At 50.1% G+C, this 26,934-nt stretch overlaps 1 protein-coding gene across 1 annotated transcript in view; it reads right to left on the bottom strand.

Moving 5' to 3' along the window:
* The window catches only part of Cdh4 (cadherin 4), a 465,577-nt gene that overhangs the window by 57,561 nt on the left and 381,082 nt on the right, over nucleotides 1–26,934 (bottom strand). The window contains exon 5 of the mRNA XM_028774065.1: nucleotides 503–658. Coding sequence (XP_028629898.1) covers nucleotides 503–658 — 156 coding nt within the window. The remainder of the gene's footprint in view (nucleotides 1–502; nucleotides 659–26,934) is intronic.

The raw sequence follows: 26,934 nt of genomic DNA, 5'->3' as shown, positions 1-26,934 counted from the left end.
GAAGAAGAAGAGGAAGAGGAGGAGGAGGAGGAGGAGGAGGAGGAAGAAGAAGAAGAAGAAGAAGAAGAAGAAGAAGAAGAAGAAGAAGAAGAAGACGAAGAAGAAGAAGAAGAAGAAGAAGCTGGCTGGCTCCCTCATGTGTGAAGATAGCAGTCGAGGAGGAAGCTGAGCCCTCATGATCTCTCTTTTCTCACTATTTCTCCTTTCTGAGAGGCTCTTGCCTTAGAGGCCCCCAGAGAGGTAGCACACGAATGAAGGCAAAAGCTCTAACATGGGAAGAGACTGGCAATGCTGAGTCAAGTCCACTCTGGCCTGGAAGCTCTGAGGTAGAGCTTAGCAAGCATACTTTGACCAGCCTGTTGGTGGACGCCAGGGTCCTCCTCTTGTAGGTGCTAAAGTGTGCCTTGCTGCAGACACGCTGCCAGTGTGGAAGGGTGTGGAAGGGTGGACAGTCTTCAGACCACTTCTTACTGCTTGCTCTGTTCCACATACGGATACTTACGTGGTAAGAGGCTCTTTCCTCCCGGTCCATGGGCCGAGTGACATACATCCGGCCAGACATGGAGTCGATGTTGAAGACCTCCATGGGGGGCTGGTCGGCGCCCACACCCGTGATGCTGTAGCGGATGGGGATGTCATTGTCTTTGTCCGACCTGATCTGAAAGGCACAAGGATGCAGATGTGAGCTACAGCGTTGGCTGATACATTTCATCCTGAGCTGGAGGGCTCACGCTTACCCACAATCTCAGAGCACCATGGATCACTGCTGGGACAGCTCAGCAACATCTCGCACTGAAACACATTTGTCCCTTTAATAAAGCAACCAGTCAGTCACTCTACCCTAGGGAATTCACTTCCCTTCTGTGCTCAAACACATCCTACGGGAAAGAGCTGATCCAGTCTGAACAGGTTTTAGGTGTGTGTACAGTAAGGCAACCTGTGTCCTAGAGTGATCTTTGAGACAAAAATTCCCATTTACCATCTAATGCCTATGCATGACTAGGCATGCATATGATTAAAATACCCCATGCCTGCACAAAAGGCCTGTTTCCATATGTCAATCAAAAGTTTATCAGAGCAGAAAACCATACCCCATCTCCACAACCAACTTCTCTTCCTCAAGGGCTCAAAATGAGCTTCCAGGAATATACAGGCTTACCAGGACTATGGCTCAGGCTTGATGTTCCCTGCATGCAGCTACTTTGTATTTTCTCTTCTGAATAAAACTCCTTGCTACACTGATATTTACGGCTCAGACAGCAACCACTAGGAACAGAAAGGGCCGTCGGTGGACAGGGAGTTACCAGGTACCACCAATCTCATGCCCAGTGGCTCACCAGGAGACAGGTTGGTACAAGGCATGCTTTTGATTGTTTTTTTTTTTTAAATTTTATTTTGAAGCTAGGGTTCCACGTAGCTCAGGTTAGCTTCACATCTGTTATGTAACTGAGAATGACTTGGAATTCCTGATCCTCCTTTTACCTGCCAGGTCCTGGAATGACAAGCAGGCACCATTAAGTCCAGTTTACACAGTGCTGGGAACCCATGCACACTAGGCAATCAGTCCAGTAACTGAACTACATCTCCAGCCCTCAGTATTTCAAATTCATGTCGAGCTATGGCATAGCATGCCAGGCCACAAAGAGACACCAGCAAGAAGTACCCTGGCAGAGAGAAGTCCCCATCCATACAACACGCAATCTGTTGGGTGGGGCGCTTCTTTGCATGAAATGAGACAGGAGTCCCAGTGAGGGGGTGACAGAACTTGGAGAACAGATTTTTCTCTTCAGTTTTATTTGTATACCAAACTGCAAGGTGGATCCAGAGAACTCCCAATTCCTAAAAATTCAGCTGATGGAGAACATCTTTCTCTCTTTTCTTTCCTCAATTGTAAGGATAAGTTGATTTTAAAAATGTAATTAAGACTCCTAAAGCAGGAGCAGGGGCTGTCTCTGACTCTGTTGCCTGCCTTTGGGTCCTTTCCCCCTAACTGGGCTGCCTTGTCTAACCCCAATAGAGGAAGATGAGCCTAATCTTATTGCAACTTGATATGCCAAGGCTGGTTGATATCCATGGGAGACCTCCCATTTTCTGAGGAGAAGAGGAGGAGGGATTGATGGAGGGAAGGGAGGTGAGAGAAAGGCATTGGAAGGAGAGGAGCGAGGGGAAGCTTCAATCAGGGATATAAAGTAAATAATCAATAAAAGATTTAATTAAAATATAATTACATTGTTACTCCTTTTCTTTTCCTCTTTCAAATTCATGGGCTTTCAAATTTGCAAGAGGTTAAATTGAAGACTTTTGAATTAATATGGCCTTGGCAGGAAGAGATTTTAGGACAGCCTAGTATTGACTGTGTCTTACTGTTATTAGTAGTCTCTCTTATGTAGGTCTACAATGAAAAGGAGCAAGCAGAGTAAAGAAAAATGCAAAATGTACAGTTTAAAGAGAAAAAGAGCACCAGGAAGTGTAAAGTAGAAGTTCCAGTGCTCAAGGAGATAAAAAGTTTAAAGAAAAGCCTGTTACTAAATGGGATAAAGGGAGTGGTGACCTCGGGGTAAGACTCTATCCAGCTGCGATTCCAACTTGTGAAAAGGATTTAAAGAAAAGCTTTAGGGGAGAAAGAAGCCACCAACAACAGAAAGATGATACAAATGTAACTGAACAAGGCTTCCGGTTCCCAGTCCCAGGAGGCGGAGGAACTTGGCAGCTGTGGTGGTTTGAATAGGTTTGGTCTCCATAGACTCAAAGGTTTGAACACTTGGCCCATAGAGAGTGGCACTATTAGGAGGTGTGGCCTTGTTGGAGGAAGTGAATCACTGAAGGTTTGGGCTTGGAGGTCTCCTATGCTAAAAGCTATGCCCAGTGTGGGACACAGTCTCCTTCTGCCTTTGGATAAAGATGTAGAATTCTCAGCTCCTTCTCCAGCATCATGTCTGCCTGCGTGCTGCTATGCTTTCTGCTATGATGATAATGGACTAATCCTCTAACACTGAAAGTAAGTCCTCAATTAAAAGCTTTTTCTCATAAGACTTTTCACAGTAATACTCTTTCACAGTAATAGAATAGTGACTTCACACACACACACACACACACACACACACACACACACACAGAAACACACACACATGATTAAATATGTAAACAGAACCCAAATCTGTTTAATGTTGCTTGTTGCTTGTGTGTATGTGTGTGTGTGTGTATGTGTGGTTTTGTTTGTTATTTGAAGGGGCTGGAATATTTGGGACTGGATAGCCATTTTAGGCACTCAACTCTGGGAAAGACTAATGCTCCATCTTTCAGCAGTTTAAAATTGATGTAATGAGGGGGCCATGTGATTTCTATGCTGGCATGTCAAAGGGAGACCATTTCCTTCCTTCCTTCCTTCCTTCCTTCCTTCCTTCCTTCCTTCCTTCCTCCCTCTCTCCCTCCCTCCCTCCCTCCCTCCTTCCCTTCTTCTCTCTCCCCTTCCTTCCTTCCTTTCTTCCTTCCTTCTTTCCTTCCCTCCTTCCTTCTTTCCTTCCTTCCTTCCTTCTTTCCTTCCTTTCTTTTGACAGTCTCACTATGGAGCTCAAGCTGGCCTGGAACTCACTACGTAGACTAGGCTAGTCCCTAGGTGAAAGAGTTTTCTGTCTGTGTCTGTTTCCTGAGTGCTGGGGTTAAAGGTGTGCACCACTGTCTCCAGCTGAGGCCGCATTTCTAAGCCAGCATTTACCACAGTCAAGCCACAGCTGGATACACAAGAGCGAAGCCACCATCACCCTAGTCACCCCGGCAGCAGAATGGCTGACATTGTCACAGGAGGCAGAAATCTTTTACCTGTTGTGAGACGGTGAAGTTTTCACCACATAGGCATCATGAAAGTCAGGGTAGCCCTACAGCTGCTTGTGCTGGCTCTGGGAGAAGAAGCAGGCAAGACAGCCATGCATATGTATGTGGGTACATAGTCTGTGGGGGTTCAGTTCTAGGTCCCCATTGCTTATGCTTCCATGACAAGGTAGGAATTGAGTGGTAGACACCCCAGCCTTTTTCTCTTAGCTAGAGCTTTCTCTCCTTTCGGGGGTTTGTGACAGGTGTCAAAGCTTGTGACCTCCTGATCTGGGCATAGCAGAAAAAGTCTACCACGGAGTCTGAGTTGTCTGAATATGCTGCCCTGGTGAGATGGATAGTTTCTGGAATGTTGGCTTTTCTCCATTTTGCAGAAAATGGGATTTAATAACCAGGGACATGGAGAGTCTAACAGAGAGACAGCAGAGCCTGCCCTGTGCCTGTGTCTGAGTTCTTGGTGCCCAAAGAGTAAGGGACAATTCCCAAAGACGTAAGGTAAGATGGAGGCTCAGGTCACTGGGACAGGCCCCTGCCCTGGAGTACCAGGTACCTCTGGGTTATGGTATGTTGGAAGCTTTGGCTCTGGGCTTGGACTTTAGGGTCACAGTCAGGTCTCGAGTGATACTGTCTGAGTGCAATGGATGAAGGGGTACACATAGAGCCAGGGACAGCCCTCTGCTGAGAGTGACTGGTGAGTGTCTCTAGTAGCCCTAGAACAGACACTGCGTGTCACATACAGCCACAGCCACATCCTATGCCTACGGGGCATTAATTATAACCGTGCTGAAAGGAACCACCATAGAGTTAAATTTTTTCTTTTGTAAAGGAAACTCATTGTGCTTTGATCATCTGCTAGGCCACTGGAAAACACCTTCTGACATACAGCGGTAGTGGGCTGCCGAGCACGGCGTCCAGGGAGCTCTCTCACAGACCTTGGATCGCTTGGCTTCTCTCATAGTTTACCTTGTGGAGAAGAAATACTGTATAAAGAAACCTGGCAGGCCAGGGGAGAGCACTTCCCTGTGATTTGTGACTGGAAAATGAGGAAAACATCGCAGGCACGAATGCTGGGTAGGGAGCAGGAAGCTCAGGCAGCCCTCATGCCAGCTCCCTGCTGGGGACGCCAGGGAGTATTGCTCTGGATCCTCTGCGTTTGTTGTTAGAGGACAGAACAGATGGTAAAAGGTTAGTTTAAAGTGATGTCTGCATTAAAATAATGTACAGCACCGGAGGCTGTGTTCACCTGGGGACAGTAGCCGGGCGCTCTGTCCTCAGAAAAGATGGAAGGAGGGAGGCCCCCCTCCCAAATCCCCCATATAGAGAATTTGCCATATTCAAATGAACTTGAAGCTGGAAAAAGTCACCATGTGGCTTCTTCCAGTTGCAGACACCTGGGTTTATTCTCAGTGTATTCAAGTGAGGAAGCAATGGGACAGAATCACATCTGGATTCCAGATGTATGGGCGGTAGGGGAGAGAAGAGGGAGGGAGGGAGGGAGGGAGAGAAAAAGAGGAACACTCAGAAGAGGCCCTCAGTTGAGGGCCAAAAACACATGGTGTACCAGGCCCTAAGGAGACACCACAGGGACACTCACTGTCCGGGGACAGGAGCTGTTCCACAAAGTGAAGCTCCATAGTTATAAATCTGGACAATGGTTATCCGTAACAAGAGCATCTGTGAGGATGTGTGTGTGGAACATGCGGCAAGAGTAGCTCAGAGAACATGACAACCAAATTGGGCTCCTTTACTCTTCTTTTCCATGGTCAGTTATGAACACAGACACACTACATATAGATGCATAAATGTTATCTGCACACACACCACACAGCATACACACAAACCACACACATATACAAACATGCATACTCAAACACAAACGTTTCAAAGATTTACTACAAACACATCCAAACACATAAATACATGCAAGCCTCCACACCCCCACCATGGCCTCTCTCCTCTGGGCACCCGCCTCTGAAGGGGTCAGATATTTTGTGGCCAGTGGTCCAGTCACTTATGGCCCCCTGGTCCCTGCCCTGGCATTTCAAAAGATGCTCTGATAATTCTTAGGATCAAGCCTGTTCAGCAGGACACGGATCTCTGGTGAAGTGCTTCTGTGCCTTCTCCTTGTACTGTATTAAACCTAGAGATTTTCCCAGGAGAACAGGTTGCAATTTCTCCCTTTTGATCCCGCTGGGAGTCTGCACGGCCTGCAGCGGCCCCAGCTTCTTCTTCTTCTTCGAGTGAAGGGCTCTGAGTCCTGACGGCTGTGCCTCACCCATCCCTCAGCCCACACGCCAGTATGGAGACAGTGGATTTACTCTTGGCTGTGACTGCAGCCAGCGAGACTAGTTGGCCAAGAAAGGCAATTTTCCTTTAAAATTTGACTCTCACTGAAGCCCAAAGGTTGCACCTAAACACATTTGCAGCTTCCTGTGGCCTCAGCCATGTGCACATAAAACTCTGTTACTCTCGGGCTTGAACTTGATCCCACAGCTGACAGAGAATCAGGTTTTCTTGGGCTTCTGCTTTGCCCAGATACCCCACCTCCATTTCTGCTTTCCCACCCCACTGTTAGCAAGTGTCAATGATACTCTAGACACCCTGGGAATCCAGTAGGGCAACCTGTCCCTGAGAGTAGCACATTTGGTCCTGGACGGTGCATACAGCAGGTGCCTCATAATTACTAGATGAGTAAATTAAACCAGGAGTCACAGCCCAGGGGCAGATAGGCAGAGAGACAGATAGGACACTCACTCATCCTTCTGTTGGGAAACCATGGCTGCTGAGGCCCTAAGAAAGGCTTTTTGCAGGACAGCTAGCCATCCCGTGGTCCAGAAGATGGAGAGTGGGCAGGCTGTGGAGGGGTGGGGAGAGAAGAGCTACGCAGCCTGAGGCTTGGTGTGGGACTGCGTAAGGGTATCCTGGGTCATGGTGGAGCAGGTGCCTAGAACCCCGAGACTCTGCAAATTCTGGGTAGGATTCTGCATGAGAACCGGCAGGAGTTTGGCGCCCCCCAAAACCCAGGATCCTGAAAAGCAGTCATGGTCTCCATAGAATTACATAGGCCAGGCTATAGGCCTCAGGCCCTAGGGATTTACATACTAATGAAGGCCAGAGGGCAGAGCAAATTAAACATGCCACCCCCCAGGTCCTCCCCCAATCCTCCCCCTTTCTCCCTTCCTATGTAACTAGGGACTGCCCTGAGTTCTGGGGGTACGCCTAGATCCATCTATCATCTGCCATGACAATAAACCTTTTTGGAACCAAGGACTTCCTCGTGTTATTGGGGCCTGTCGTCGCCAAGGCCTCCAGGCCGCTGGAACCATAGAGTTCCCCCCGAATGTGGGACCCACCACAGCAGTGGAAGCCCCTCCGGGCCTTTTTAAATTTTCCCCACAGCTTGGCAAAACTGGACAGGTGCTAAGGTCTCTGAGAACCATTACTGCATGGAGAACAAAGACAGAGAAGGCAGAAGTGGAAGGAGGGGGGAGGGAAGGTGGAGACACGGCACATGATCATAGCTCACTGGAGCCTGGCCTGGAGACCGCTGGGAACCCATAGCAGAAGATGAAACCACACACACTGTGGCTTCTGCACTCTTTTGTTGCCCTGGTGGACAAGGGCAGTTCCAGCAGGTTCCCTCCAATCTACTCGCTGTCTCTGGGCTCATACCTCTTTGCAGAATCATGTCTTCCCACTTAGTGTGTCCACATCAGGATGTGGTAGCCTGGTCATCTGCTCTGACATTAGCTCAGTGGCCCAGCTTGAGGAGGAGCTGTCTAGGAATCTCTAGCCCTTTGGAAGTCCTCAAAAGACCATTAGAACATTCCAGAATTCTAAGCTTTCTGGCCACCATATATAACTGCAGACATAGCCACTGAGGCCAAAGATTTCATGTGCAACTGGGACCTAGGGCAGAGTTCCAGGTCCTGTTTAGTGGTCACATTACCTTTATTTGTTTATTTGTGCTGTTAGGGGATAGAACCCACAGCCTTGGGTGTGGTGGCCAAGTGCTCTACACTGAGCTACACCCCTAGCCTAGACACACATAGCCTCTGTAAGCAGAAAGGAAACAGAGCCATCTCCTGGCTGGACCCGGAACCCTACAAATAGTGTACAGATGGGAGGACTGAGCCAGCTCTGCAGCTCACAGGGGTTCTGCACTCTTCACCAGAGATTCAAGTGCAAGTACCTGCTCACTATGGTCAGCCCTGCAGATGTGGATCCTGGACATTCAGACGGTTGCCTGTCAAAGCTCCCTGTTTAAAAATGGCACGATTTTGTCTTTGTTCCTAGGCAGACCTTCATTTCAACTGTTCTGGTAAGTAATTGTGAAAGGGCAGCACTGTGATGTGCGAGCTTGCTGTAGCGTCTCATTGAATAGCTTCTTGCTGGGTGATGAGTGCTGAGCCATAAGCAGACATCTGTATGACCCACTTCAGGGCTCAGGGAACACCCTGGAAAAGGAGGGTGAAAGAACACAAGATCTGGAGGGCGAGGAAGCGAGCTGTGAACGGTTACCTGTACAAGATGGAGCTTCAACATTTCATCGTGACTCAGAGAAACTTAGGTGACCAGGCGCCACCCCCCCTCCCCGAGGAACCAGGAAATGCTTATAGCTATTAGCACTTAATGGTTACTGGTGAAGGGTGGGTCATTTTCTTCAGAAGTCACTGTTAGATTGCCTATGATCCGGTGACTACCCTATCCCAATTGTGCAACTCACACTCAGGCAAGCAACCCTACTGAGTCACAAAAACCCAGCCATCCAACTAGCCAGTCAACTAAACAGAAGGACGGCAAAGAGGATGGATGCTTGTGGAGAAGGTGTTTGGTGGGAGAGAAGCTGTGTGTGTGTGTGTGTGTGTGTGTGTGTGTGAAAATGTCCAACATCCATCAAAGACGTGTATGAAATCACCAAAGAAGAAACTTTGCAAGCAGCCAGTTTCAGCCAGCTGTTAAAACTGCTCTCATCAAACAAATGGCACAAACTTGGGGCCTGCCCTGCCCCCTGCTCTTCCTGGAGTTTTGCACATTATTGAGGAGATTTGAAGTGTTTCCCATGTGCAGTGAAATTGAGCCTTCAGTTACTTCCATTAAGGTCCCTGTAGCAGAACTCCCAGCATGGGACAGGCACGGGAGGGAACAGAGTTCTCGGCGAGACACCACGGCCATTGTGCATGCCGTTCACAATTACTTGGAGTTTCATAAATCACGGGGAAACCCTCAAACTCATGAGTACTAATGAAAGTCGTGAATATGTTCTTATAAAATTTGCCTGGTGGGGAAGAGGGGATTAGTTGGTCTCAGAGATGCCCTTCAGGTTGCACCAAATTAATAAGGCCAGGCTCTCTTAATTTCTAGCGGGCTTTCTTGCTGACAGTGGATGGCTGTGTAGGTGTGTGCATGCCTGACCTGCTGGGAACACAGAGGCCTCACTAACTTTAGGGGATTGTCATTCTCCCACTGGGAGAGAGTTAATGTGCTCTGCTCTCCCTAGCCTGTGAGAGGCCCCAGGGCCTCTAATATCATTCCTCAGGCACCTCCCTCTTTTTAACTCTTGTTATTTTGAGACAATGTTTCTCACTGGTCTGGCCAGGAATCCCCAGGGATTCACCATCCCTTACAAACCCTGGGATTACAAGCCACTCCACAATACCTGGCTGCTGGTGTGTTTTGAGACAATGTTTCTCACTGGTCTCGCCTGTGATCTCTTGGGATTCACCATCTCCCTCTTGCCAGCCCTGGGATTACAAGTGCACTCCACGATACCTGGCTGCTTGTGTGAGTTCTGGGGATTGAGCTCCTGTATTTGTGCTCACAAGGCTTTTCCTTCTGTCATAGGGTGTCCATGGACACACAATCAGATGACCATGTCTACATTTACTCAGAATAATTGCCTCTGTGCATCAAGGTCCTGGATTCGCTGGCCACACAGGACTCCTTCTGCTTTTAGTTTTTAGGAAGAGCTTCTTTTAAAAATAAAGATTTAAAGGCTACTTGAAAAAAAAAAAGCATTAAAGCCAAACTCAGAAAGCACATTTAGTAAAGACAGTTTTTACCCTGGCTCCCCATGCTGGGTGTGTCCTCTCACGGGTAGTGTCTGCCTGCCTGTCTGCCTGCCTGCCTGCCTGCCTGCCTGTCTGTCTGCCTGCTTGCCTGTCTGTTCGTCCATCTGGTGATACACAGGATGAAGCCATCCCACTTCTTAGGTAATTGGTAGTAGCCATGCATTCTTTGATCATGCTGCCATGCTCAGCTTTTTATGTCAGAGCTGGGACTTGAACTCTGGTCCTTACACTTGCCTGGCAAGCACATTAACAGCAAAGCCATCCATCTCCCCAGCTCTCTAGTGGGTTTTCTGACAAAGCCTTGCTATATAGTCCAGACTGGCCTCAAAATCAGGATCTCCACTATACATTCTGAGTGCTGGGATTACAGGTGTGCACCACCATGCCTGGCTTTCTCCTTTGCTTCCTTTCTTTGATAGTTGTGATCCAGGTTTTGTTTTAGACCTCTCCATGCTTTGGGCCAGGAAGGGTAAAAGGAAAGTGGTTGCGTCACCCAATGAAGTAAAGACAGGAGCTCAGGGAGGTGTGGCTGGGCTTCCTGCAGCAAGTGGGTGTCTGGTTCTGATGTCCCCGGAGACTGAGCACATCTGTAGGTATGGAGACACGGCTCATGCAACAATTCTTCCAGGAGTGGTATTTTCGGAAGCTTGCTAATAAGGTGCTTTCTTCTGGAACACATGTCAACTTGTGTCACATTCCCACCCGTGGACCCTTGGGCTGGGCACCCTGGGCACTCTGTCCATCCTGTGCATGTTCCTGTGGCTCCTGTGGCAGGTGATGATGTCCAGTAGACAGGAGTTGAGATAAAGGTATCAGTGACAGGTTCTTACATAAGATGACACTGCGGCCAAGACCTGGACCAAGAGCAGAGACAGCCACCTGGGTGATGGGGGACAATGTTTCAGGAGAAAATGTCTAAGAAATCTTGAAGGGCTGAAGAAGCTTAGGGCCAGGGGAGCTAAGCTGTCACACTCAAGGACTAGCAAGGTGGCCAGTGTGGTGGGGTGGAGCAAGCAAGGACAGTGTGGAAGGAGACCACATGCTGCGAGGTCAAGGGAGACCGTGGGATCCTGGCTTTTGTCTTGGTGACGAGAGACCACCGCAGGAGGAAAGTGACAGCTGTCACGTTTCTAGGAACATCCGGTCTTGTGTTGGATGGTGCCTGCAGCAGGAATTAGGGATGACACAGGAGAATGGCATAGGAGTCATAGAGATGCTGCCGCTGAAGGATGGCGATGGCATTGGGACAGATGGCAGAGGGTGACTGAGGCATGCTTTGGGGGTACAGGCGGCGTGCTCTGGAGACGGATTACATGCAGTATATGAGCACAGAAGGGACACGGGATTTCAGGCAACTGGGAAGACAGAGGCGATACCCATGGGAAGCGTGGGTTCACATTGAGGAACTTGAGGTTATGGGATATGCTCAGCTTGACACTTGGGCAGCAGGATGTCCCAAGCACAGTGGATTGGACTCAGCTCCATCTCAGTTCAAACTCTGGCTTTACTGATTTCTGCCAGAGGTCTTGGGCGAACTTACTCTTTGCCTCAGTTTGCTGTGTGTTTAAAAACATTGTCTGGGGCCTGGGTGAGTACTGAGTGAAGCGTGGCTGCTTCATCTCCTGTCAGAGCCCAGCGTGGTTGTGATGGACGCACCTGGTGGTGGGTGGTGGGAGCTGACGGGTCTTAACATCATGGGGTGAGTACGGTGGTGTGAGAAGGGGAAACACGCCCTCTCTGCAGTCTGTAGGTCAAATCAGAGAGTCTGCTCTGCCAGGCACGCATGGACGACTGCATCCGAGGTCCTGGATGGAGGGCGTGGCAATGGACAGCAGAAAGTCCCATCCTCAGACATCATCCTTGGTGCCGTGGCAGCAACCAGTGCATAGACAATCTAACTGCCGGTGTGATCACGAGGGAGCTGAGTCTGTTCCTACGGTGTGTGTGTAGTCCTGTGTTACCCCAGCTACCTTCTGTAGACTAATGGGAAGGATGCTGAGACACAATAGGCCTTGATTAAAGTGTCCTCTTGTTTGACACCAAATTCTGATTTCCCATTGAGGTCTTTCTCCCCAGTTTACCCAATAAGCCTTCGAGACCAATATTAGAAATACAAGCCTGAACGTATAGCTTCTCTTCACAGCAGATGGCCTGACTCTGGTATGAAGGTGACGGGAACTCTGTTTCCTTTGGGAGATCTGTGGCTTCAGCGGTGACTTCACAGGCCTCATTGCTTTATGGTCTACCTTCCTCACAACCCCCATCTACACACTTAATCCATACTGCTGTAGTGAGAAGGGGGAATATCCTTTTGTATTCTTCCCCATATTTGCAAGACTCAAGGAAGAGCTGATGTGCAGTTCCATCCGTCCCACTCACCTAGTAAACTACCCCAGCAAGGCGGCACTGGGGGTGCCTTAGAAGGATGCCACAGAGTGGGGAATGTCCTGGGAAAAAGCCTGCAACAGACAGAGCCACCATCCTAAAGCTGTGGGGGATGGGGAGATGTTTTCCCAGGAGACATATTGCTTCCAACACCCAGTGGAAAAACTACAGGCAAAAAGAAGAAGACAAGCAGGCGCACTTAACCGTGGCCAAGAAAAGAATGCTCTTCCCCAGTGGCTCTCCTCCCTCCAGCAATTCCTTCCGGAGCCTTGAGACAATGCAAGTTCCCAGATTTCTGATAAAATACGTCTCTATGCACAAACGGAGGGAGTGGCCGGCCATGCGCCTTGGAGGCGTAGTATATATAGATTGGACGGTGGTGGGTGTGACATAGACTTGGTAGAGAATGGCAGGTCTCATTTTTCAACAGTGTCCACAGAGGTCGGCAACATTCTTAAGCCTCCAGGTAGCGCAGTGGACTTTAAGGGCAGAGGAATTCGGTGGGGTTCAAAGCACACGGAGGCTTGCTGATAACATCGCCAAGCCCGAGTTTGGGATCAAACATCTCTGGTTAAAGCCTTCCTTCTGTCTCCTAATCCTGGGCAAATCTAACTTCCTAATTCTTCGTCTCTTCATTCCCGAAGAGGGACTTGAGATAGCCGCTGAACAAAGTCATCAAGAGGATTAAAGGGAAGCTGTCTACAGAGCAAAGAAAGTGATCGAGAGATGAGGCTCGCAGCCTCCTCCTCCTCCCCCTCCTCTTCCTCTCCCTTCTCCTCCTCCTCCTCCTCCTCCTCCTCCTCCTCCTCCTCCACATCACACTCACTTTCATGCTGCCTCATCCCCACTCATCATCCTCCCCATCCACATCCTCATCAGCACCACTGACACTGCCTGTGTCACCGTCTTCCACACCACCACCATCACCATCACCTCCATCCACATCACCGGTAGTACCGTTGCCGGCATCACCACCGCTGCCATCATCATCATCTTCTTTCTCATCATCATCATCATCATCTCCATCTTCAATCTATTACCACATCATCTCTATCCTCAATTTATTATCCCCATCATCCCCATCATCAATCTATTACCACCATTATCACTGTTTGAGGGGAACTCATTTGCCCAAAAGAGGGAGAAGCAATAGCCAACAGATGTGTTACCCGAGTATGGTGGAAAGCTGGTATCTGTTATCTGTGGGATTACACAATATTGTTTTTCCAATATTTTTACATCATGAGACTTGGTGCTTAAAAAGGAGGATCAGATCAGTCTGACGTCACCAACGTCAAACTCCTGTGTGTAACTAAAGATTTTCTTTTTTGTATTCCTTGAGGAGTGGTGACCCCAGAACCTATGTTCCAGGTACAAGGGTGGCAAACTTGGCTAATGGCCATGCAGGTCAAAGGCCAGGATGTTCTTTTACTGCCACCTGCTGGCAACTAGGCCTGTCCCTTTACCTTGCTGGTTTTAAGTTTGTCAATGAGACAACCTCTGACACATCTGTTTGCATCCAGTTCCTTGCTTTTATGAGGGCACTAAACCAGGGGGTACAGTGGGCTGCATCTCAGTGGCTGGCTCGTGCTCTTATATCAGGGAGGAGTCTGACTGGCTTCATTTCCCCTGGAATCTAAGAGCCAGGGTAAACGAGAAAGGCCATCAGGTAGCACCTGCTGGCTGGCTTCATTGTGCGCAGGTGTGAAGTGACCTCACACGTCCTCCGGAGTGTGTAGGCCTCACAAGGAGGGCACCACTCCAGCCATGTATGCAGAAGCAATGCAGTGGGCATGGCAGGTGCCCCCACAAACTGGTTGCCTTTGCCTTCTCTTCTTATAGCCGTGTTGATTTCAAGTTTCAAAGATTGGATTTCACTTAAGAATATTCAGGAGTGGCTCCCTGAAAAACCGAGGCATCTGGGAAATTTGAAACTCTGACTCAAGACAATTATCTGGGGGAGCGGAGAAGCAGCCCCTTTAAAAGGACGTACACGATCCCATTCCCTCCTAATGTCTCACAAGCAGCCTGGCCTTGGCCCCTTGAGCCTTGACAGGAGACTGCCTACCCACAGCAGCCTCTACCCCACATTGCTGCCCATCCTGGACTCTGCAGAAGGATGCTGGTCTTGTAGGAACAGGCTAGAATTGCCAGGCACCAGTTCCTGAGAATCCATTCTACCTCCACTTGATCACAAAGCCATCTACTCCCTTTCCCATGACTAGTCCTCAGGCTAGACTCTGAGATCTCAGGTCTGAACTCCAGGTCAGGCTTGGAGAAATGGCCTGGACATTTCTAGCCTGTGATAGATCCCAGCCTTGGACAGGACAGAGAGAATGTGCTCCGGGCATCTGACAACTACAGACTTCAGGGTCCTTGGCAGGCACTGCCTGACCTCCTGCTCAGCTTGCCCCAGCATGGTGGCCCGTCTCCCTGGCTCACTCAGGCAGATGGACAGGCTGCCCTGGGGACACCCTTTCTCTCTACAGACAGCTCTGGCCTCTAGCACTTCTTCTCCTGATGGCCTGTCAGATGATGCAGAGGCCCTTGTGACCCCATCCCCGTCTGCATCAACAATGGGTCTCTTCAATGCCTGGGTTTCTATTTCTGCTGCTCGCCAGCTGGTCGCAGCGCTTTCTAACACGCTTGGCTCTCCTCAGTATGCTGAACTTGGAGGAATGGGCTTGTCACAGGCAGCTACTCAGGACCAGGGGCTCTCCAGTATTCACTGTGGACTCCGTGGTGTGATCAAGTCAGCCCAGGGTGACACTTGACAGGACCCTGCCTAGCTTATGTGTGTCCCCGGGCTGGGAAATTCTGTCACAGTCAGAGTGACAACTGTCTGGAAAGAGGATGCATGACTTGAGGCAGGCCAGTGCACCAGGATCCCAAGGCCTGGGACTTGGCTCCCTCCAGGGATGGTAGGTTTCTGTTTTCAGCCTGGTTGGGCCACAGGGTCTCAGGCACATGGCCGAACACTGTTCTGGTCTTTCTGCGGAGCCACTTTTGACAGAGGCATTCACACCTATGAACATCCTGTAGACACCGACCTTCACAGGTCGGGTATAGAGTGGGCTTCACCCAATCAACCAAAGACTGAGTAAGACAGACAGATCAGCGTTCTCCAGCTGGGAGAAGATTCCTCAGCAGAGGCCCACAGAGCCATGCTGAGTTTTGGTCTTTCCTGTGTTCCCTGCCTGCTCCCACAACCTCCACAACTACAAAGCTTTGCCATGTGGTGAGTCTCTGTAAGCCTGCAAGGTCTCTGCCACTTTTCCGAGGACCCGTGACTCTCACCACCTCTCTCCCTAGCCTGTCTGGAGACTGGTGGGCAGTGTCGGTGGCGACAACTGCAGGGCAGGCGATGTGTGACCCTTAACTTGCTCGGGCAGATTTGCTTTCCAAGCTGACGGAGGAGTGGTGAAGGGCTTTTTCTGTGTCTGAGGTCTGACCCAAGCCAGGCCGCCCTCATCAGTCAGGGAAAACAACGAGGCTGTTGACCACTCTGACAAACTCAGTGGCCTCTGGCGGGTCACGCTTGATGGAAGTGGACCTCTGGCCTTGAGCTCAGTGAAGTCAGAAGGGCTCCTGTGCGACCCTCCATGATGAGGAGGGGCTTGGGGGAAGACAGCCTCCAGGTCTTTCTGAGAGATGTGTTTACTGAGGCTGGAGCCCAGACCAGCAGTCCCTACTTTGTGCTGTACACTTAGGAAACGCCACTGAATACTTGGAGATTGTGATGGTGACAGTCCCCGAGTCACTTCTGCCGCAGGGTCCTGGGAACAATAGCTGCATCAGTCACTTCTCTCTCTTTCAGGTTTCATCTTAGCATATAACGGCAGTTATTTTTACCGTCTGAACATAGCGCTCTCCTGTCCTGAGACTGTCTATCCCCACTGATACCACCATAGAGTCCTTTGTCACACTGAACACAGTAGGGTGTGTGCCATGCTAAGAACAGCTCACAGGCACTGACACTTCCAGCTAACGGACCAGTACCAGGTTGCAGGTGCTTACCCGCAGAAGCATCAGATAAGCAAACCATTGGTAACCAAACGCAGGACCACGATGAGCAAAGCTAGGGCGAAACCATTTTAATTAATTTCTATGCACTAAAAAGACTGAGGCATATTACATAGTGAAAAGCAGCCCGTCAGTGGGCTATCTTCTTGCTCTAAGGACATCAGGTGTCACCGAGTTCACTTCTTTTTCATCTGCACACGGGCCAGCAGCTTGCCAGCACCTCTTAGGTGAACTCAACTTTAGCTCAGTTAAGAGGATTTTACCAGGTAGGGTGCAGCATTGTGCGCAGGCATATGTGTGGGGTGGGACAGGGCTCTGAGAACTCAAGAGAGCTGCTGTCTACTGTGCTACAAACAGTTCTCAACAGCAGTCAGCTACAGTGGACAAACTCAACCCAGCATGAACCCTGTATTAGCATCAGCCCACAACTGGAATCCCTTTCAGTCTCCACCCCAGGTCTGCCTCCGCCCCAGGTCAGTTAGTCCCTGCCCCAGGTCAGCCCCTGCTCCAGGTCAGCCCCTGCTCCAGGTCAGCCCCCGTCTCAGGTCAGCCCTCACTCCAGGCCCCCCCCCCCCAACTCCCGCCTCAGGTCAGTCCCAGCTCCAGCTCAACCCCAGGCCCACATCAGCCCCACTCCACAGTGAGCGCTCACTGCGGGCGGGAACATGCCCTAGGCATCTTACATCATAATTTTACACTACCCTCTCAGCCATTCCTAACCCAGCTTTACACTGTCCAAGCTGATAGCCACAACCCACATGTGCCCAAATGCCCTGTATGTATGTATGTATGTGCACATGTGCACATGTGTGTACATGTATATATGGAAGCCAGAGGACAGCCTTGGGTGTCATCCCTTGGGGGTGTCTCACCTTATTTTTTGAGACAAGACCGCTATAAGACATGAAGCCTGATGATTAGTATAGGCTGGCTGCCCAGAGAGCACCAGGATCTACCTGTCTCGGGTCTCAAGCTCTGGGATTACGTGTATGAACTACCATACCTGGCAGGTTTTACCTGGGTGGAAGGGATCTGACTCAGGCCCTCATGCTAGTTTAGCAAGCACTTTCCTAAGCGAGCCACCTCCCCAGCCCCACACTTAGCTTTATGAGGCTGCACACAGTGGTGTCATTCAGAACGGTCAGGATATAGACACAAGAGTCGCTCAGTGAGCGGAGACACAGAAAGACATTGATAATATGGCCTCAGCCACGAACTGATGGTATCTGAGGACAGAAGAAAACCGATACCTGCTTCCTGCGAATGAGCCTGATACAAGGAAGGACATGGTGGGATTTCATTGTTCGAGGCCCCCGTTGGGGTCAGAAAGTGGGACAGTGCTTCCTGGGGCTGGGTGGTTAGGTTCAGTGAGGACAGTTTCAGAGTGTGGGCACAAGGAGCCCCGAATATGGTGGCAAGGGGTGAGTTACATTGGCGGCCATTGGAGTGTGCACTTAGACTTGTCTGCTATGGCAAATCCCACATCACGCCCGTTGCACCGCAAGGAAGAGATTTGCATCTCCTTTTCTTCTGTGCTCAGAGAGCCGGGAGGTGGGGTGGCACTAACATTTGTACCTTTTTCTTCCAGGACAGCAAGTTTGGCTGTGAGTCCCTAAGGGTAGGTGCCAGTATGGCTTGTGTTCTGCTCTCCAGTGGTGGTGTTTAAGGGACTTGGGTCTGAACGAGATGTGTAACACTGCCTTGTGCTCAGTCAGGTGGACGCCATGAAAGCTTGGCAAAATGGGACTGAATTACAATTGCGGGCTTCCCCTCCCTAAACAGGAAGATCACTTCATTACCCTGAACAGACTCATACAAAAGGCCACGTAGGAAGCATGGGGTCAAGGGACAGAAATGACACTTGCCTCCTGTGCCTGCCTCACCTATGGGATTGAACTTGTTCCCCATAGCCTGTCCCGGCAGACCCCCTACCACAACCTGTCCCTGGACACACCAGGGAGTTGGGACTGGTGAAGGTGGCACCAACCTGCATGGTGTCGTCTTTTTCTCTGTTTCATTCCCAGCAGCCCCACTCCCGGCCTGTGCCTCATCCTAAAACTGGAGAATATGTTCAGATGATTCTAGTATACAAAAAGATTTTATTTTTAATTAATATTTAAAATTTATATTTTGTGTGCATGGATGTTTTGCTTTTATGCATGAATATGTACCGTGTGTTTGTCCGGTGCCCATAGAGGCCAGAAGAGGGCATCAGATTTCCTGGAACTAGGATCACAGATGGCTATCTATGTGGATGCTGGAATTGAACCCCTGAAGAGCTGGTTTAGAGCACTAGCTCTTAACCACTGAGTCATTTCTTCTGCCCTCACTATTTTTTGAGACAGAGCCCCATGTAGCCCAGATGGGTCTCAAACTCAATTTGTAGAAGAGGATGACTTTGAACTCCTGATCTTCCCACTTTTACTTCCTGAATGCTGGGATGACAGGTGTGTGCCACCATGCTTGACTTTATGTGATGCTGAAGACCACGCATGCTGGATGAGAACTGAACCACTGTGGGATTTTAAGGACGATTACAGACCTTTTCACCCATGGGTGACTTACTTCCCCAAACAGAATACGATCCTAGGAGAGGAGGGTCCTTCCTTCTCTGTCCTGGCTATCCCAAGCTGGCCCGGGACAGTTTTGTTGGCCTGTGGCAGAGGCAGAGGCCTGAATCTTTTTCTGAAGTCTGTTTCAGGGAGGCCTCATGGTACAACAGTAGCATACCTTACTTCAAAAGCTGTTCTCCACCCTGTTCAAAGTCAGTCAAAATTGTTGACCCTGCCCACCCATGACCTTTCATGTCTCTCATTGGCTGGGTGGATCCCCAAGAGCCACAGGCTAACAGCTACCTGGCCGGCTCCCCAGAGAATTCGCATTTCACCAACACAACTAAAATAGCTCTTTTCAAAATGTCTTCACGTAGCACATGATGCTGGAAGAAGGGTTTGTAATTATGTGTATCACAAGTCATCCCAGCCCGGTGGGGGGCTCGGAGCCTTCATATAAATTATACGAATCAGCAGCGGAGGGAGGGAACCCCACGTGGTTCTTAAAGTGATGCTTTCTCCCCACGGATGCACACTGCACTAAATCACAGCAAAACAGCGCTAGGGGCTGGCACTGCGAAGGGAGTGCTGGGCTTCAGCCTGGCCGCCTTCCTAAATGCATATGATCATCGTAATGATGTATTTTGGGGAGACATGATAAATCACAGAACCAAGGGAGGCTGCGGCATGCAAATGCATCCGAAACGTTTCCCTGGGAGGCATGAGTGATGGGCCACAAACACACCTGAAACCTGGGCTGTAGAGTTTCTTCTCCGTGTCCGTCAGGGTCTCTTTCCTGAAGGAGCAGTTTCTAGGCCTCCCATGGTCCTTTGTGCCTGCTAACTCGATCTCTCCCCGTCTGGTGCAGATGCTACACTAGAGGATCTAGCAGAGGTGGACAGAACCCTCTCAGGTAAGGGGAGGTGCAAGATGCAGACCTCAGGGAAGGATGAAACTTGGTAGGTGTGACCCAAAAGGCAGGATCTTTCACTGGACACAGGCGTTAGGGGACTTCCAAGTGCAGCTCCGTGGCCATCTTTAGCAGCCCCACGGGCCAGGTTGGAAGAATGACAGGCAGATGTGTTTACTGCTGACTTGAACGAATCATTAGAGGTCTCCAGTCAGGGATGGAGCTGTGCAGGGGTGGGGTTGAGTGGGGATCATTTGCATATCCTTTCCTTTCGATTTGGCCCCAAGGCTCATAGGACCCACAATGCACTTTCCTTCTTTGTAGAATTTGGACCTCGAGGGCTGTCCTCAGACTGAGCTGGCATCACTGCTGGGGCAGGGGGACAGTATAGGTTAGATGAGGACAGCAGCCTCTCCATGTGACCGTGTGCTGTAAGCTGTAAATGCCTGAGTTACAGTGGTCACTGAAGTTCTGGTGCTGGAGGGCTCAGCGTGTCCCACAATCCTCGCTTGCTCCTATGGTGAGCAGAGAGATTGTCAGGGCAGCCACAGGTCTCCAGCATCCACCTTCTAACCCACTTCCCATCCTAGCCCTCACTCTGTGCAGCTGAGAGTAGATGGCACTGGTCAGCTGTCCAGCCAGGTGTGTGTGCTGCACACACTGTCAGGGAGTGACTACTCAGTGGACTCAGGGACACGTGGATGCGGTAAGATCTCAGATGTCAGGGGCACAGCAACAGAACAGGAGAAAGTGAGCATGGGAGGGAGAGACAGCTGGGCTGCAGGAGCGCCCGATGCCAGAAAGGTGGGCTCAGGGTCTGATGAGCAAAGCCCCGGGGAAGCAACCTGATGGGAGGCCAGAACTTGGCACATCTCAGGCTTTGTGTGTGGAGGAGGGTGGGGAGGAGCCTATGCATAGATATGGTGAATTGCAGTATGGGAGATGGCTCAGTGGGTAAGGTGTTTCCCAAACATGCATTAGGACCTCAGTCTGGATCTCCAGGGCCCACTTAAAAGCTGAGTGTGGCAGCTTGCACCTGTAACCCAGTGACAGGGACAGGCAGATCCCAGGCTTACGACCAGCTAGTGTAGCTGGACTGGCCAGTTACAGGTTCAGTGTGTCAGGACTGACAAGATGACTCAGCAGGAGGGGTCTGAGGCTCAGATAGTGGAAAGGAAGACTGACTCCCACAAGTTATACACTCCTTCACACATGCATGATGGAACATGTCTGCCCACAACATACATGACACATATAAAATCAACAAATAAAAAAAAATTGAAGAAAAAGAAATGAAGAAGCAATTGAGGAAAACATCCTGACGTCAGCTTCCAGCCTCTGCTCATGTCTACACAAGCAAGCATACTTGTATACATACATGTGTGCACACGCACATGAGCACACATGCACAGAATCCTCATCAGAAGAGCTCAAACGGTGCTGCCACTGAGGGGCAGCTGTGCTCTAGTCTCTGGGCTCTGTGTATCTGTTGGGTCTCTCCTGAATCTGGTTCCACTGCAATATCCTGCTACCTGGGAAACAGAGTTGGGAAAGAACCAGGGTGCAAATAAATGGTGACTCTGAGATTCCCCACTGTGTGGTGGGAACAGAGCTCCCTTTACTCTGAGCAGCCTGTGGGAGTATCCAGTGCCCTGGCCAGGTTCCTCCTGAGGAGGGTATGTCAAGAGACCCGCTGGGACTCCTTTTAGTAAGCCTCCCTCTGAAACTCCACAGACTCCACCAGACCTCTTCTGCATCCATAGCCTTCTCCCCAAGAGGCTGGTGGGTCACAGAGTCTTGGTGCTGAAAGAAGCACCCTTCTAAATCGAGGTGAATTCCGAGTTTGTAGGCACCAGTTTGTAAGCACTCGGTGCTGCTATTATAAGAATTAACATTGCCTACCAAAAAGAAAATAAATTTGATGTTTAAGCAAGTGGAAAATAGCATTTTCCATTGCTCTGTGCCTAAGCATTTCAGCTGATCTTGGCCTCTGGAATCACCTCTATTTAGAATATCTAAGAGCAAGCGAAAACACTTTCTAATCTCTCGCTAGCCCTCTCCCCTGCGCACACCAGGGAAAACACTACAAGGTATAAAATGAAGGTAAATGAGGTGAAGGGTAGCTTTAGATTAGGGAGGAAAGTCTCACTTTCTGTGTTTTCACTTGGCAAGGCTCCTGTGGGAAGACATTCAGGTCATATACTCAACGGCTCTTCCATTTCACGGAACATTTGCTTGGGCAGACCTGGCTGCAGGAGCGGGCTCCAGGGACTACCTGGAGACCTACCTCCCTGTTGGCTTCTGAGCTTCCCCCTGGTTTAGGTGACTTTAAGCTCCTCTGTGCCCAGGCCAGGTGAAATTGCTCACTTCCTTTTGTTTAGGGAGAAAAGTGGAGGTTTAGTAAGTGTGCTGGGGCTAACAGGAGCAGATAAAGCTTCTGAATCTCAGAGACCGGCCGCTGAGCTTTCCTTCCTGGCTGGGGGAAATTTTGCATTTGATAATCTTGGATTAAAAGCTTCAGTCATTTGAAATCAGAAGACCCAGATTCCCACTTAATTTAAATCCTGCCGGAGCCCCCTTGTCATGGCCCAGGGCTGGAACTCAATCTCCCACCCTCTGGTTCCTGCTTCTGCCCTGAACACTCAGCGCAGCAGGTCCTCCTGCTCAGGGGAGTTCATTGGGGGTGTTCAGAAGCAGCTTATCCTCTGGAGACCCAAGGGCCAGGCTGCCTTTTGCTGTCTTCCTTTTTTGGAGCTTCTCCAGGACAAATGTGGTCAAGGCTGGGTCAGCGGCTCCCATTGCTCCAAGAAACAGTTTGGTGGAGACTGGGGATGCCATGGGAGCTGTTATTCAATCTGAACAAACACTGCCTGGTGGCAAGACATACGACCCACAGCCTGTGACCTGCAAGGCAGTGACCCCCTTGGGGCCTGCTATTGTGTTTCATGGCTGTTTGCAGCACTGGAATCATGGCATCTGTATCAGAGGAGAGGCCATAGCTACTCACTGAAAGCCCTTCCTACCCAACATCCACCACTGCCGCAGCCTGCCACATAAACCACGAACACCATTAAAGAGGCTTCATCCAGCCAGTCTCCCTCATCTTATTTAACACTGAGGTTCTGGACTGCTGCAAGACAGGCTGGGGATCCTCCACTGAAGGATTGGAAATTCCTGGAGGAGTCACAGTTGCCTTTGCAATTTACGGTCACACAGGAAAGATGCACAGTGCTTTTTAGAGCCCAGGAGCGGGGCAGGTGGGGTTCTTGCCATAGGATTGGGGTTTCTGCACCCTAAGAGGATGTCTTAGTTGGAGTTACTCTTGCTATGATGAAATACCATGACCAAATAAACTTGGAAGGGAAGGGTTCATTCTGCTTAAGCTTCTACGTCACAGTCCACCATCAAAGGAAGTCAGGACAGGAACTCAGCATGCAGGGCAGGGACCTGGAGGCAGGAGCTGATGCAGAAGCCATGGAGGGATGTAACTTACTGGCTTGCTTTCCCTGGCTTGCTTAGTTTGCTTTCTTATAGAGCCCAGGACCACCAGCCCAGGGATGGCCCCACCCACAATGTGCTGGGTCAATCACTAATTAAGAAAATGCCTTACAGCTGGATCTTATGGATAGGTTTTCTCAACGGAACTTCTCTCCTTTCAGACAACTCCAGTGAAGTTGACATAAAAGTAGCAAGCACAGCTCCTGACAGAATTTCCCCTGCCACATCTCGGCTGACCTTTAAGAAGCCACCTCTCGCCAGGACTGCAGAGGCAGCTCAGTGGATAAAGCGCTTGCTGCACGAAGGATTCCCAGAATTCCTGTAAAAGCCAGGCAGGTGTGGTGCCCGCCTAAAATCCCAGCTGCCCCATTTTCCGGAAGGGACAGAGACAGGGTTCTCCAGAACAAATGGGGTTAGGTTGTCATGAAGGATGGGGCTGTCCCTGGGACCTTCTCAGTGGCCACTGCTTGCCCATTTCACAGATTTGGCTCACTGATTGGAGCTGATACTTGGATTTGGTGCTGAAGCCTTTTTCATCCTCTGAGTAGGCTCTTCCTGCCATAGTGTCCCTGGTGCCCAGCGTGGGGTGTAAGCCAGGAACCTTATGAGCAAGATACCCCTTAACCTCCATGGGGACTGCTCTGGCTGGGCTCTGACCTGGCTGCTACACAGCCCCTAGCAGAGATGGAGCTATGGTCTGCATTCCTGCATGGGTGATCACTCCTAAGTACCAAAGTCTGGCTGAACCCAGCCTGTTAGTTATGCTGAGATGACTCTGGAGGATAAGGATGAGCCAGGAGCCACCGTCCCACACAGGTTTCTGGGGTTACGCTTTAATGCCAGAGCAATGAGAGTTGGGTGAGCCTAGGAGGCTGTCGAGTACTAGCTGCTGGTGCGAATCCCTCTGAAGAGCCAGTGTGAAGTCCATGAAGACAGGGCAGACCCAGAAATGTAAAAAGCTGGAGTCTCATGGTGAGAGTGCAGCTTGCCAGCTCGCTGCCACACCCGGTCCAGGCTGCATGACGCATGGCTGTGGTTAGGTTCCTCTGAGCTCAGCTTTCTCAGCTGTGAGAAAGGGGCACAAGGAGATGTCCAATCACCCCCTCTTTCCTGCCAACTGTGTGTACTGGGCTCATGAGGCAAGTGGAAGGCCGTGGGGCAGGGTACAGCATCTATGTGCCTAAATGTCCCCGGCATTATTGGCAATATATTCCTGGGAGAGCGAGGACCATATAGGTTCTCCTGGTGTCTGCTGGGGTGGAGAGACGGGATGCTTGGCTCATTAACGAGGTGCTAGTGGGTGAAACTGGGGCACCAAGGAGCTGCAGGGAGCTTGTAGCGTTTTCTAAACACCCCCCAACCTTGTTTGCACTGCTAATTCCAGAAGGAGGGGTTCCACCAAGATCTTTAGGGATTGCCTTTGAAATCTGTGGCGGTTGTAAGCCCTCCCTACTTAAAGGCACAGAGGACAGGTTTTATCAGTTGTAGGTGCTGATATGTAGCTCTCAGAGCCTGGGTGGCACCTTCAGTCCTTTCACCAGCCTCTTGATCCGTGTTCCTCCTGGGGACCATCCTGCAGGGCCGTGTTTGTTACCAGGCATCTGTAGTTCTGTCCTACCTGTTTCTATGAGTGTAGCCAGCCTGCTCCTGGCTGTTGGAGGTGAGGGAACAGAAATGCTGTTTAAGCATAATCTACTCCTCACATGTTAAGGGACAAGAAAAAAGATGTAAATATTTTGCACAAATTCAGATTATAAGATGCAGAGAAACCTGACTGGTGATGAGCCATTTTCTCTTGGTACACAATAGGTAACGGCTATGAGGATAAGTGCAGACCACGCAGGGAAGAGTCCAGAGCTCGTCACACTCTGAGGCTAGACCATCCAGGGAAGAGTCCAGATCTCATTACACTCTGAGGCTGGACCATCCAGGGAAGAGTTCAGATCTCATTACACTCTGAGGCTGGACCATCCAGGGAAGAGTTCAGATCTCATTACACTCTGAGGCTGGACCATCCAGGGAAGAGTTCAGATCTTATTACACTCTGAGGCTGGACCACCCAGGGAAGAGTCCAGATCTCACTACACTCTGAGGCTAGACCATCCAGGGAAGAGTCCAGAGCTTGTCACACTCTGAGGCTGGACCACCCATGGAAAAGTCCAGAGCTTGTCACACTCTGAGATTGTTTGGGGAAGCATGGCAGGAAAGAGAGGCCACTTGGGGAGGAGACAGGGTAGAGGCATCTCAGATTCACCTCCCTGGATGGCGAGCCTGCTCCTGCAGCCGGGTTGGCTACCCCGTGCCTGGCCCAGCTCTGCTTCACCCCAAGTTCAGCTCTGCTTTGCTCAAAACCTGGTGAATCTTAGGTAGAATCCTGGATAGGTACAATGGTAGTGGTGTCTCCTGGGGATGGAAGGGTGACAAGAAAGCACTGAGGGAGGGGCATAGCCTACCGTGGCTCTGGTGCAGCCCCAGACTGGACATTTTCAGGCTGCTTTTGATGCAGTGGTGGCTGCCGTATTTATGGAGTCACCACTTCCATGCAGCAAAGTGCGATGGGCCCCTGAGCTCCCAGGACCTGCTGGATCGTGGAGGAAGCCGTTTTTGATTTGTTTTCTGTATCTGACTGTCTGTTTTCATCAGCTCTGCCTGCTGCTCTACAGCAAGACTCGTTTTCTAGAAAGGTACAGAAGCTAAGTGTTTACCTGCCTTTCAGTCAGGTTGCTAAAGGTCTGATCTTTATTGCAGAGGAACAGTGGTCTCCTCATAATCTTCTGGGTTGTCTGCATGAGCCAAGGATGGGTATTTAATTCCGCTGCCTCCATACTGGTGGCTGGAGTGCCTGATCTAAGAAAAAGACACTTAGAGTTGGCCATTTCCACCTTCTCCTAGAGATCCTCGAACTCCGCCTGGAGGAGCCTGCTAATCTGGAGCTCAGCCTTAGCAGAAATTTCGTTTTTTTTTTTTTTCTGCCAAGAGTCATAGGATGTTTGTACTTTTTAGGATGTAGTTTCTGTCGCATACTTCCAGAGTGGCTGCCTGGTGGGTTAACCAACCGTCAGCACTGTGTCTTTCTCCCTGCTGGTACGATGACTCCTAAGTCAGAGCTACAGTTTCTTTCTAGACCTTGGTGTTTAAACACAGCAGAATGTGCTGAGAAGATGTCAGGACCTGGCATTGTCCTGTCTTAGAGGACTATAATGCCTGAGGTGTCTGGGGTCCTGGGAAAGTCTTGGGGCTCTGGACCACATTCTGCTCTGCCCTGGCAGACCCAGCTGTGAAGAATCATCTACAAAAGTACACATTTCTCACGTCTGGGTCATTGCTGGCTGGTTAGGGAGTTGGGGTGGAGGAGAGCCAGGGAGGGAACACACAGACCCCATGCCTCATGGGAGCTCTCTCTCTCTCTCTCTCTCTCTCTTTCTCTCTCTCTCTCTCTGTCTCTATATGTGTGTGTCTCTTTGTGTCTCTCTGTGTCTGTTTGTCTATCTCTCTGTATATGTGCATGTGTGTCTGTCTCTCTGTGTCTATGTGTCTCTCTCTCTGTGTCTCTGTCTCTTTCTGTGTGTCGGTGTGTCTGTATGTCTGTCTCTCTCTGTCTCTGTATGTGTATGTCTCTGTATGTATGTGTCTCTCTCTGTGTCTGTCTCTGTGTGTATGTGTGTCT

Source organism: Grammomys surdaster, unplaced genomic scaffold (genome assembly GCF_004785775.1).
Source record: "Grammomys surdaster isolate TR1022 unplaced genomic scaffold, NIH_TR_1.0 238, whole genome shotgun sequence".
NCBI lineage: Eukaryota > Metazoa > Chordata > Mammalia > Rodentia > Muridae > Grammomys > Grammomys surdaster.
Note: the sequence above shows the minus strand (reverse complement) of the source record. Positions and strands in the feature narration are given on the sequence as shown.